We start from the raw sequence: 14,603 nt of genomic DNA on the forward strand, positions 1-14,603 counted from the left end.
TTCATTTCTGATTTTAGTTACTTTTTCTTTTCTCTGTTTTTGATAGTCAGCCTAACTAAAAATTTGTCAATTTTGTTGATCTTTTCAGAGAACCAGCTGTTGGTTCATTGACTTTCTCTGCTGTTTCTCTATTTGCTTTTTTCTTTATCTCCACTCTAATCTTTATTATTTCTCTTCTTCCAGTAGCTTTGGGCTTAGTTTTCTCCTTTTCTTCTAGTTCCTTAAGGTAAAAAGTGAGGTTATTGATTTGAGATCTTTCTTCTCTTTTAATGTAGACATTTATGGCTATAACTTTTCACATGTTGTTTTCATTTTTATTCATCTAAGTATTTTCTATTTTCTCTAGTGATTTATTATTTAAACCACTGTTTGTATGAAAGATATGTGTTTTTTCATTTTCACATCCTTATGAATTTTTCAGTTTTGCCTGTTACTGATTTCTAGCTTCATTCTGTTGTGATCAGAAAAGACACTTTGTATGATTGCAATCTTTTCAAATTTAAGACTTGAGATTTAGGCACCCTTTTTTGACTGAAATTTATCAGTCTCTTTCTTGACTAAGCACTCTTCTGGTTGCTGTAAGTTTTTATTAATTCCAGTGTCCTGAAAAGTTGATTGTGTCATGTCATTTTTTGCTAGTTTTGCTGTTTTCTTCAATGGAGGGACCAATTCTTGGCACTATTTCTGCCACTTCTGTGACATCACTCATCTTCTGTGCTTATCTTACAGACACCTGTTACATGCCTTCCTTCAGGAGCCCTCCCTGTCTTCTCCGACTTCTCAAACTGTCCTTTTATGGGTTCCCTTTACATTGCATTTCCCCAAGATAATAATTATTTCCCTGAAGCAACTGAATATGAACATGCTCTGAGCATCCCAACAATGGCACAAAGTTTTTTCTTTCATCCCAGTAAATGGATGAGTAAAACTTGCACAAATGAATAAAGAAAATAGATTTGATTTCCATGAGCCTACTACAAAGCCTCTATAGGTTACTATTGAAAATAATAATAAAAAGTACTTAACACAAAAGATACTTTGCATGTAATTTAATCATTCTTTAGGATCTGGTGATATAATAAGATTATGAGTAAAATCAAAAGATCATAATCACAAGAGTCATCTTAGATGGCATTGTGACTCATATTATGACTCTTAGGAGTCATCATTTAATATGACTGTACATTAGAAACTGTGGAAGAAGGCATCACCTTTGCCCAAAAGGACATTTGGAATTTATTCTAGCTGAATGTTTACTTACATTAACTTATTTGTCTTCTGAGAGCAGAAGATAGAGATGTTTATTTATTTTGGTTATATGATTTTCATAGAAACAAGCACCTGCTAATGTGTTCATTGTGTATATACAGACTTTTAACTTTCACGTGTTTTCTTGCTCATTTAGTATTTTAAGAAGCAGTCACCTGTTACATTGGCTACTATTAGGAATAGCGAATGTGAGCACCCATGCATGACTGTTGATCCAGATACAGAAATCTTAAGTGTATTAGAGACCTGATATTAAATGTTATTACATGGCTCTGAATATGCTATACCTCAAATCCCATTTAGAAAACATAAGAATTACTCGCTACAGCATTTTGACATACAAGGCTAGTCAGGTAGGTAAGTCTCTATCCTACCCAACAACAAAGCTTTATTAAGGGTTCTTTTTGTATTCTTTGTTATGCTTCAATGTGTTGCACTTTAACCTTAAAAAAAAAAAAAAAAAAACAGTGAGTTTCCAAACTAAGAGCTCAATGATTTTGTTATTTTGTTTACTTTTTGTTTATTTTACAAGGATCCTTGTTTCTAAATTTTACTACTTTTTTAAAACTAGCAAACCATAATATCAATTCCAAAATAATACTGTATGCCAATCATTGTACACAGACAGAAATTTAAAAAAAATAAATCCAAATGCAATAAATTCATATCAAAATCTTACTTGACTCACAAACTTTTGTCTGTCTTTTCAGGAAAATAAATTGGAATCATTGACTATTTTCTTCTTCTTCACTAATATTGCAAATTCTTGGTGAAGGATTATTATTTTTAAAATAAATTTTATTGTGTATATTTAAGGTATACATCATGATGTTTAAGATACATGGACATAGTAAATGGTTACTGTAGTGGAACAAATTAACAAATCCCTCATCTGACACAGTAGTGACCCATCCCCTCTCAGAGAGCAGCTGTAATCTTTTTCTTTAGCAAAAGTCCTGAATACAATACACTAGTGTTAACTATAGACTTCATTTTGTACATTAGATCTTTCTAATTATTCATCCTACATAATTGCTACTTTTCATCCTTTATTTATGTATTCCCATTTCCTGCCCCAATCCTAACCCTGTAACCACAATTTTATTCTCTAGCTTTATGTAATTAACCCTTTTTCCCCCCCAGATGCCACATATATTTGAAATCATGCAATATTTTTCTTTCTGTGTCTGCCTTTTTTCACTTAGGATAAGGTCGTACATGTCCATCCATGTTCTTTTTCTAAGAATGAGTAATATTTTATTGTCCATATATACCACAGTTTCTTATCCATTCTTCCCTTGATGCACACCTATGTTATTTTCATATCTTGGCTATTGTAATAAAGCTGCACTAGGCATGAGAGAGCAGATATCTTTGCAAGGTGGTGATTTTGTGTCCTTTGGGTGTATATAACCAGAAAAAGGATTACTGGACTTTATACTGGTTTTATCTTGAGTTCCTTTAGGAACCTCCATATTGTTTTCTATAATGGCCACATCAATCTCTTTTCCCACCAGCAAGAGTTTTCTTTCTCCACACCCTTGCCAACACTTGTTATCTTCTGCTTTTATCCTTACAGGTGGCGTCTCATAGTGCATTTCTCTGATGACTAATGATGCTGGGAATCTTTTCATGTTCCTGTTGGCCATTTTTGTGTCATGTTTGGAGAAATGTCTATTTAAGTCCTTGAGAAAAGATTATAAATAGCATGTAAAAGTTAGATGAGAGCTCAAGTGAGTACAAAAAAGAATGTTATCATCATCATCCACCTTATTCTTTTACCCAAATTTATTTCCCGGTTTATGATGAATATCTGGAAAGCTATAGCTACACTATTTTAAAAATAAACAAAAATCCACATCACCAACTAAAAAAAATTAATCTCAGCATTATATTTCTAAAGAGGGATTGTGTTCTTTATTGTTTAAAAGAACACATTTTTTCAGTAATTTTTTGTAATGATCTGTAAATTTACAAGTAGTCCACATAAGTACTCTAAGCTTGAGCTCTATTTTAAATTTTGAGTTTTTAGAATTCTATTCTTTGTTTTGGTTTTGCTAAACATATAGCTTTATCTAATATTTCAGAGTTATTTTTTCAGTGTTGAATGTTTTGCACAGACCAGTTGGTGAATCATTTTGGATCACTGAAATCTACTCAGACTTAAATACTGGTATAAATATTATCCCAAGGAAACTCATGATAAAATTAAAAGTGCATAATACACCCAAGGAAGGGCTAAAATAGTGACAATCACAAACACTGTGAAAATGTGGATAAAACTGGAGGTCTCACACATTGCTGGTAGAAATGTAAAACGTTACAAATAAGCTGGAAACAGTTTGGCAATTTCTTACAAAACTAGACATACTCTTAGCACCATGTGATCCAGTAATTCCACTCTTGGGAACTTCATCCAGAGAAATGAAAATTTATATGCCTACAAAAACCTGTACATAAATGCTCATAGAAACTTTGTTACTAACAAGAAAGTACTGGAAACAACCCATATATCCTTCAGTGGATGAGTAAATAAATTCTGATATACCCAAATAATGAAATACTACTCAGCAATGAAAACAGATGAGCTATTAATATACACAACAACTTGGATGGTCCTTAAGGCATTATGCTTAGAAAAAAAAAGTCAAGCTCAAAAGGTTACATATTGAGGCTGGGCGCGGTGGCTCAAGCCTGTAATCCCAGCACTTTGGGAGGCCGAGGCAGGTGGATCAGATCACGAGGTCAAGAGATCGAGACCATCCTGGTCAACATGGTGAAACCCCATCTCTACTAAAAATACAAAAATTAGCTGGGCGTGGTGGTGCGTGCCTGTAATCCCAGCCGCTCAGGAGGCTGAGGCAGGAGAATTGCCTGAACCCAGGTGGCGGAGGTTGCGGTGAGCCAAGATCACGCCATTGCACTCCAGCCTGGGTAACAAGAGTGAAACTCTGTCTCAAAAAAAAAAAAGGTTACATATTGTAGAGTTTCATTTATATAACATTCTTGAACTGATAGAATTATAGAGTTGAAAAAATAGATTAGTGTTTGCCAGGTGATAGGGACATTAGATGAGGTGAAGGTAGCAAAAGGGAGTTCTTTTATGGTGATAGAACAGTTCTGTATGTTGATTGTGGTGTTGCTCCCACAAATGAATACATGCTATAGAATAGCATAGAGCTGTGTATACACATTCACATACACACAAATGAATACATCCTATAGAATAGCAGAGAGCTGTGTATACACATTCACATACACACAAATGAATACATCCTATAGAATAGCATAGAGCTGTGTATACACATTCACATACACACAAATGAATACATTCTATAGAATAGCATAGAACTGTGTATACACATTCACATACACACAAATGAATACATTCTATAGAATAGCATAGAGCTGTGTATACACATTCACATACACACAAATGAATACATCCTATAGAATAGCATAGAGCTGTGTATACACATTCACATACACACAAATGAATACATTCTATAGAATAGCATAGAGCTGTGTATACACATTCACATACACACAAATGAATACATCCTATAGAATAGCATAGAGCTGTGTATACACATTCACATACACACAAATGAATACATCCTATAGAATAGCATAGAGCTGTGTATACACATTCACATACACACAAATGAATACATCCTATAGAATAGCAGAGAGCTGTGTATACACATTCACATACACACAAATGAATACATCCTATAGAATAGCAGAGAGCTGTGTATACACATTCACATACACACAAATGAATACATCCTATAGAATAGCATAGAACTGTGTATACACATTCACATACACACAAATGAATACATCCTATAGAATAGCAGAGAGCTGTGTATACACATTCACATACACACAAATGAATACAGGTTCCTAAACTCTACAATCTGAATAAGGTCTACAGACCAGTTAATAGCAAGGTACTCCTGTCACTTTCCTCATTTTTATAATACACCACAGCTATATAAGATGTTACTATTGAGGTAAGTTGAGGTAAGGGTACACAGGAGTTAATTATTTTTTAAACTATTTTTGAGCATAGATTAATTTCAAAATGAAAAGATTTTTAAAGAGTATAGCACAATTATAAAGCACCATGAAAAACAGAGATCTCCTCACACAATTGGCATTTAAAGCAACATTGTCAGAAGCTACTTTTGAAAGTCTTCAGTTTGAAGTGATGCTTTTGCTTTTAATTCAAGCATGCAGTTGTGTAAGCTCAAAAGATGTGATTTGTGAACATGAAAGCTTCAACTCTGATCCCCCGTGTTCCATTTGCTTCTTCAACTGCCCTTTATTTGACCAGGAAGGATGTCATTTCCAAAAGTACTTGGAGACCCACATTTAACTTGAACAACATTGTTCTTTCTGATTATTAAGGCTGTTCAATTTTCTCTGTGGGTTGCTACCCCAAGTTGGAGACTCTTCTGAAATGTCAGACTGAGAAAATAGTACTGGTTCCAACACAGTAAAAAAAAGAAAGAAAGAAAAGCTTTGGAATGAATGCAATCAATAGCCTTTGAAAACAAAGTTAAAAAGCAACAATTGAATGCTAAGATGTATAAAACCATCTTGTTCCTTTTTTATTTGAATATCAATGTGGCCAAGAAATGGGGAAACACAATAGACCATTTGATTCAATAAGCCCTTAGCAAGCACCTGAGTCATCATTGTAATGCCTTATATGACGTGCATGTTGTGCATAGCAGTGAAAGTTATAAGGATGAGCGAGACAGTCCACGCTGTTCAAGAGATCTCAAATTTGTATCCTCAATACTGGCAAATGCTCCAGGTTCTAATGCCAGAGCACTGAGTGAGAAGCACAGCCTTGTATAATACCAATGGTGAGAAAACCAAAACCCAACAGTGTCAAAGGTAGAATAATTTATTTAGCTCAGGTGGAAATTGGGTAGTCTCTGGAGAAAAGCATCCATCAGGAGAGAAGTTGTGAGGCTACAGAATATAAAAACCTGTAGAAAAGGCTTGCAAGATAGTAACCACCCCAAATAAGTTTGCAAGATAGCATCCATGCCAACAAGGAAAATGTATAAGAATTTGAAATTTCAGATTAATATTGTTTGGGGAATACTGAATTATTTTTTCTTTTTTTTTTTTTTTTTTTTTTTTTGGTGAGTGGCTTAAGACACACACGGATAAAGGAAAATTTTGAAACAGTGCTGCTCAATTATGGGTAAAACTTGGCACTGTCTCCCATCCAAGTACTAACCAGGCCCAACCCTCCTTAGCTCTCAAGATAGGTAAGTTTGGGTGCATTCTGCATGGTATGGCCTTAGACAAATTTGCCACTGTCTACAAAATAGACAAATAGTCTACAAAATAGACGTTTCTTTGAAAAGAAAAGTCAACAGATTCCTCATCTTTATACCTATTTTTTGCTTCTGTTTCATTGTTGGAGAATTAGTTTTAGAATCAATGGATAGGAAACCATTCTATGAATACATTTATAAAGAAAGGCCAATTATATTTTACTTCACTTATTTGACTTAAAGTTTTTTACTCACTGACTTTCTATTGTTGATCGTGTTGATTCCATTTTATTTAAGCCAGTATTAAATTACCAGGAAAAGTAGCAATTAAAAAGATATTACTCTGGTATACAAAAGGTTAAGGATCTACTTTGACATGAAAAATGAGGTAGGTTAATGGGTGGGTAGAAGGATGGATAGATGTGTGAAAAAGGAAATGTAGAAAAATGTAAATTGTACAATGTAGGAGACATGGATGTGTACTATAAAAGTCTTTCACCTATTCTTCATGTTTGAAAATTTTCATAAAATTCTGAAAAGAAAATCCAAAAAACTCAAAAGGACACTAGAAATTTTAGTGCCAAATATACAGCTTCCTTTCCTAAAATAATTTTTTAGTGATTTTGTCAATGTACTGGGTAAAATTAAGAAAGTGTTACAGAAACCAAAGCCTTGCTTTAAAAATTTCAAAATTAATTCTAGGTAAGGGATAGAATTATAGAGAAATAGCTATAGTAATTGAAAGTATCCATTTATGTGGAAATAACTTCTTGTTGTTCCATCAATACACTAGCATTATGTTTCTTGGGCATCCGAGTGTTCTTGTTACCTGTAAGCTCAAGTCCGCCACTCTCCAAGAGGGCCAAATGATACAAATTAGATTTTTTTCCCTCAGATCTAGAATGCAAGTATAGCAATGTGTAGTTACTTGACTATATGGCATCAAAGTTATATGGAACTAACCAAACAAATATAACAGCAATTTTTACATCTAGTCATGAAAAAGAGTTTTGTGTGTTTGTTTTCTAATTTTGGTCCTTACTGTCTTGTATTAGTTCATTCTCACATTACTATAAACAACCATCGAAAACTGGGTAATTTTTAAAGGAAAGATCATTAATTGACTCGCAGTTCAGCATGGCTGGGGAGGCCTCAAGAAACGTACAATCATGGCAGAAAGGGAAGCAAACACATCCTTCTTCACGTGTGGCAGGAAGGAGAATTTCCAAGCAAAAGAGGGAAAGGCACCTATAAAACCATCAGACCTGGTGAGAACTCACTCACTATCAGGAGAATAGCAGGATGAGGGTAACTCCCCCAGGATTCACCTCTTGTAACATGTGGGGACAATTCAAGATGAGATTTGGGTGGGGACACAGACAAACCATATCATGTTTTAAATATTCTTTCCTCTTGAAGTCAAATTAGAATTTTTAATGAGTCTAAAAAGAGCCCTTATTGGTTTAGAATGGATTAATTAAGGAGCACTGACTTTCTGATTCAGGGCAAATAGCCATTCATTTTCAGTGGATTCGTAGCTCCTCTGGATTACTGCAAGGATTGCTTCTCACATTTAACACTGGTCCTTGAAATTTTCCATGAATTTTCCAAAAGTGCAAAAGCTGCAGATGCCCAAAGATGGTACCGTGGCAGTTCCATTGCTTCTAAGTAGGCCCGGATCTCGGAGATCTCAGACACGTTGATATTGATCTTCGAAGAAAAGTTACGTACAAAGGAAATATATCTGCCAACCTCCTTTGAAACAGGGTCAAATAACCAGTTGGAAAACTTTCTAAAGTTGTCACATTAAACTTTAATAATAACTACACTTTATGGGGCTTTTAACTTTGCAAATTGCTTTCACATGCGTTATCTTATTTCAAGTTCTATGGCAAAGACACTGTGTCTAGGCTTTGGGGCTGAATCACAATGACATGCATATGAAAATGTTGACAGGGACACACAAAAAAGTTATTACTTTGCCTAGCAGAAGAATTCAACAGGCATCGGCTGTATTCAAGATAGGTTATTACAAAGGGTTAAGATTCGGCTCTATTGCTTGAGGATTATCACTGATATTTGCCTTTTTTAAAAAAGGAGAACATGCCTTATTTCTTTGTTTCCGCCACTTCATCCTTCTTATTTCTGATTTTCTTTTTCTTTGCCATAAATCTGCAGGTCAGCCCAACGCCAGGGTGCATCCGTGCCCTCATGAAGATGCTGTACTGTCCATACTGTCGGGGGCTCCCCACGGTGAGGCCCTGCAACAACTACTGCCTGAACGTCATGAAGGGCTGCCTGGCAAATCAGGCTGACCTTGACACAGAGTGGAATCTGTTTATAGGTAAGAAGTGTTTAAACAGATCTGAGAACAGAGACGGGACCACAGAAAGTGTTTATGGGGCTTGATGGCTGGGTCAGAAGTTATAACAAATCAGACACTGTGGTTCATGTCTATAACCCTAGCACTTTGGGAGGCCAAAACAGGTGGATTGCTTGAGCCCAGGAGTTTGAGGCTAGTCTGGGCAGCATTGTGAGACCCCCATCTCCACAAAAATTAAAAAATAAGCTGGGCATGATAGCACATATCTATGGTCTCAGCTGTTTGGGAGGCTGAGGTAAGAGGATTGTGTGAGCTTCAGAGATTGAGGCTACAGTGAGTTGTGATTATGCCACTGCACTCCAGCCTGGGTGACAGTGGGACGCTGTCTCAAAAAAAAATGTTATGGTGACTTTTAGAGACTAAGATGATTTTTAAAACCACATTTAGCAAATTATAAATATTATTTTGAATTTTTCTTGTGTTTTTACTTATATAATATGGGACAGTCCTGTTAAAGATTATGCAAGCCAGCTATATTGAGCTAGCTGGTCTCTCTGATGAAAACAAAGGTAATCTTGTTGAAGTTCCATGCATTCCCATGAGAAGAAATGCTTTAGAAAAGAACCTTCTAAAAAAATCCACTGGACTCTCTCTTTTTTATTTGTATTACCTCACCATAGCCACAGATATTAGTAAACAAGGTTTTCCTTGAACTCCTAGAATGAAAATAGGTCAGTATTTTGCCTAAAATATGCAAAATTTCTATCTCATTCTGTGGAGAAGAAGGCTTTAAGCACAAAGCATGAAACAGGCTTCCAGTCTCTAGAAGGCAGGAGGCACGGAGGTGGGGGAAGTGGGGGGGAGGTCTGTGAATCAAGGCTCTGTTCTTGGGTTGCAGAAATGATTCAAGAGGTTGCATTGCCCAAAGATAGTTCCCAAATTGCCATCCAAGGATAAAAGGACAAATTTTATAGGCAGGCTTCTCCCAGGAAAATACATAGGCCTTGAAAGAGTAAATGTGTTTTCTCCCCCTCTGTCAAATGGCCTTCAAATAAAAGTACTTTCAATTGCATTTACTGCAATTACACAGTGACAAGCAGAGTGGTGAAAATAGCAGTGGCATTTGTCAGCCTCTGAGGGCCTTCGTCATTTATGCAAACCTCTAAACCAGAATGCACGAGTAAAGCGTTCTGACAACTAAGATTGGCGTAGGATAGAAAAAAGATGTTACAATTCAAAGAAACTGAAGCTCACTGTGCAAAGATGTGCTTAGGTTACAGGCCTCAGCTCTGACGACGAAACCCATTGGCTAATTCACCATTTTGCTTAGGAAGGCCAGAGGATATGGTTTTAAGCTTAAAAAAAAAGATTTTATAATGTACAGATAGAGATTACAATGTACAGATTCAAATGGAAATCATCCAACAAAACCTTAGAATTATTTCAGAAAGAATAAATTGAAGTGCTGATACCTCTCCCCACAGTGGGAGGACAAAATCTGTTTGTATGATCATGAGTGACTTGATTTGAAAAATGAAGGAGTGTTTAAAAGTGGATCATTAAGGTATGCTTCTGGCACAAAATGACATGATTCTTTACTAAGATTTTTGTTCTTTACTAAAATTGTGGAGGGGGCATAAATTTTTTAAAATAAACTTGATCTTAGAAGATTTAGATTTTTTTAGCAAAGACAGCATACCCAACTAATGCTGATTTAAAAAGTACTCTCATCAAGAAATCTAAAAAGATTTGCTTATTGATGCTATTGGGTTTAATCTGAGTCTGATTAAACCTCATGCCATCACTTGGAGTCATATAGATCATCCATATATTTGGTTGAAACTGCCCTAATGCCTAGCACAGTTCAGTTGGCTTCAGTCAGCCCGCAAGTGATTGAAGAGGGCAGGCATGTGGACTTTGTTACTTAGCGCGGGACATGATTAAGAATGAGAATATAGGCGTTTTAACTTGTAAGAGCGACAGTGACTTCTTAATTGGCTTTTTGTCCTCAGTGCTTACTGGTTGTTTTAACAGAAGACAAATCCTTATGCTTTTGATCAGTTGGGTCTCCTAGATACCGATTTGATGTGAAATGGAATGTCTGGAAAATCATTTGATTTACAAATTAAAATTTGAACCCACTATGTATTGTTGGATGTACTTTAGTGAAAAGCAAGCTTGGTGGTTCGGCCCGTATGAACGCATTTCATACCCTCTCTTCCCCTGTCTCTTTTTTTATTAGTCCTAGTTGTCTTTGAGAAAATTCTTCCAGTTTTCCTCCTTTGGGTTCTGCTATGGCATTGAGAACTGACCACCAACATAGACTTATAGAGCAAAATATGTTCTTGCTAATACTTGCCTGGGCGTGAAGTGTTAGTTCACAAATTTATGGCATGAATTAGTCAAATGTGCCAACACCACTTTCCACACAGATACATCTCAGATGACAGTGTTACAGTGTTCATGAATGCAGCAGCAAAGATCAGTGAGCAAATCGGCAATCCAACAAAAATTATACATAATAGTCCTCTCTCTGGTTAGCACCTGCAGCCCATCGCTTTGGGCTTCCGGCATCTCTTCATCAAAACCTTCACTCCTGTGGGTGTCAGTTGCATGTACCTTCCCCACCAGTTTATACATGTTATAGATGTTTTTCTTTAATTATGATGTGCCTATCTAAAATGTTAACAGCGGTATGCAGTCGACCATCAAGAGTCAAATTGGGGCATATCCTCCCAGTCTTTACAATGCCACCAGTTAGTTGAAAGTGATTAGTGACTGTTTAGAATTCAGTCGATGCCTGGATCATGTCAAAAGAAAGTGAAGTGTTTTAAGCATTTTAGTTAAAACCTCTATGGTATTCCAGCCACTTCTGAAGTTCTGTGGTTGGGGTGTGTGTGTGTGTGTGTGTGTGTGTGTGTGAGATCTTCGAAAAACAAATCAGGAGTCTGTTTAGGATGCATTTTCATAGTCCTCCATTTAACTCACTGCCCTGCACAGAGGAATTGCTCAAAAGATTCTTATCAAGTAACTGTTATAAGAAAAATAAACTCCATTTTTACATGAAGAGCTTTTCTTTGAAAACTTCCTTACAACATTGAAAAAAATGCAACTAGACCTGTTTTACAGTAATTAAAAATGCTCCTCAGCCTCCAGCTCATCCCTTCACTTGTTTTGTAGTAAGGACTATATGGGATTCCCTAGGATAAAGCACAACCCAGATTCCACCTGCTGCATCAGAATGAATGGTGTATTACATAGCACCCCTGAGCTAGGCATGACCAGAAAAAGCAGGGGGGTGGCTTTCAGCCTATTCTCACTATTCGAAACCATGTGATGCAGTAGGAGAAAACCCTAATTTAAGACATTAACAGTCTCCGCTCAGGCACTTATCCCAGGTGTTGCTGTATTTTCATACGCGACTTATTCCAGCCTAGTTTTGCATGCTGCCTAAATGCAAAATGGTTGTCTTGAAAAATGTTTATGTCAAATTAAAATCTCCTAGAGGGAGAAACGGTTTGTGGGCAGAACTCACTTCAGTAATATCCTGTGGTTATTTTGGGTGTTTGGCATTGATATTAACACTCCAGAGATAAGAATTGTTCTATTTCACAAGAGGCGATGTTGCAGATTACAACTAGCTCATGAACACAAAAGTCAAGGCTGAATTACATTTATATAGCTATAAGAAATCTTACGTCTACTTTAAAATTGAGGATGTGTGGGACAGCCTCCTGCAAACACCTGGTACCTTCTAAGATTTTATAGACTATGAGAACTGGAGAGAGATTTCTAAAAGACGTTGCCAGTGAGGAGAGGCAAAGGTTGGTGAGACAAAGGCAGGGATTTGGTATTATTGCATACTACTTGTTATCCCTAAGTGTTGTAGAATGCTTCTAACAGCAAGTATAAAACTGAGACCTGAGTGTTTTTGTCCCAATTATGTTACTTAATTTTTTAGGCTATCCCAGTTAACAAAGATCCTAATAATCCAACTCACTATATTGGGTAAGCTAGGCATATGCATTTTTTGCCCTTAGGGAATTTAACGTAGTTAAAATAATTATAGTAAACTGTGATAAACTGTTAGGATAATGGAAGCATGGGATGCTAAAGCCTTTACTCAGCTGGGGCACTTAACTTAGTCTGGGGCATCAGAGAAACCCTACTTTGTTAAGTACAGAATATAATAGCAAAAAAGATTGTATTGAATTGGCATTGTCAAATATAATTGGTATTAAATAGCCACAGCATATATAATTGTTACACCATAGGCCTCAGAGAGTTTCAGTTTTTAGTGTCACTCTCAATAGGTCTAGCAGGATTTGTCAGAGGTTCATAAGTGCTCGTTTTATTTTTGACGTTTTCTATGATCAAGTCTCACCTCCCCACTCCCACTGACTGGATGAGATTTGGAGAATATGTGTTATTTTTCATCAGAGAAAAGTTGAGTTCTCTTGATTTAGATGCCCTCCAAAGGGTAGTGGGGCTGGAGGGGAAGCCAGCAAAGCAGCTAGTAATTTTTAATTTAAGCCTTGGGCACACATAGACTAGATAAACCAGTGATATCAAACTTTCTGGGCATCTTCCTTTCAAACTTGTCAAATTAAATTGACAGGCAGCTCGAAGACTGAAAACTGGCATAAGAGCATTAAACATGAAACCCAAGGTGGGTGCTACATCTGTGGCATTCCAAGACTCCCGGCAGTGCAATAGGCACTATTCATTTATTCTCTCAAGTATTCATTAGTCCAACACATGTTTGCTAAGTGCCTGTTGTGTGGACTTTGTTTTGGTTTAGGCATGGGGATGGAACAGAGAACAGTACTCAGTATATGTTCTTTGAATGGAATAAATGGATCCAACTGTACAGAGAAATTGAAGGGAATATACTCAGAGGCTGTTATATTTTACTTTGTAAGTCTATTCTTATAATGGAAGTATGACTAATTCAGTAATTTAAAAATCACATATCCCTGTTGTTAATGGACTCATGAGTGCAGGATGGCAGAAACAAATCAAATAATGTACCTGATCTTTCATTGTGACAGCTGCTATCAAGTTGTAAATTAGAGCCAGCTGCAAGGAAGCAGTGTTAGGTCAGTCCAATGACTAGTGTCATATAATAAATGGCTACTTGGTGCACAAATGACTTTCTTGGAACCTACAAGAGTTGTTAAGCCTCAAGGTAATTGTGCATTCGTAACTTTGTGTTTGGGAAAATGATGCTAGATAAGCCTTATTTGATATTAGAAATATCAAACATTTATTGTTTCTACTGAGGAAACTCAGATTTTCTTTTATGAAATGTATAGGACTGTGTTATGTTACATTTCAGGAGATAAAATAGGCAGAAGGAACGATTCAAGCATATTCTTTCAAAGACCTTCTCAAGCGTGAAAGTCCATAATATAAATCTGACAAGAAACTCTTTTAGTTACAAATAATTCCATAGTCAATATGATATGACTCTGGCCGATATTCCTGAAATGCTATGTTACAAAAATCTCTAGACTCTAAACATAGAAAATGATTTCCTTTAAACCAAAGAAAAAGAAAAACCCAGGAGCCATATTTAGCAGCCAACTTTCAAGGCTTCTTCATCTCTACTTTATGTAATATAAGAACCTATTTAATAATACAGTCCAGAAATGCAACCCTGAAATTGAGGAACAAAAACCAAAGCAATAATTTTAAAATCAGTTCTGTTA

The 14,603-nt window shown here is 36.2% G+C and overlaps 1 protein-coding gene across 2 annotated transcripts in view; it reads left to right on the plus strand.

Moving 5' to 3' along the window:
- GPC6 (glypican 6) overlaps positions 1 to 14,603 on the plus strand; it is a 1,188,890-nt gene that overhangs the window by 794,141 nt on the left and 380,146 nt on the right. For both annotated transcript variants that reach the window (XM_035275392.3, XM_002742474.5), the window contains exon 4: positions 8,748 to 8,913. In XM_035275392.3, the coding sequence (XP_035131283.1) occupies positions 8,748 to 8,913 (166 nt within the window). The remainder of the gene's footprint in view (positions 1 to 8,747; positions 8,914 to 14,603) is intronic.

The sequence above is a fragment of the Callithrix jacchus genome, chromosome 1 (genome assembly GCF_049354715.1).
Source record: "Callithrix jacchus isolate 240 chromosome 1, calJac240_pri, whole genome shotgun sequence".
NCBI classification, from domain to species: domain Eukaryota; kingdom Metazoa; phylum Chordata; class Mammalia; order Primates; family Cebidae; genus Callithrix; species Callithrix jacchus.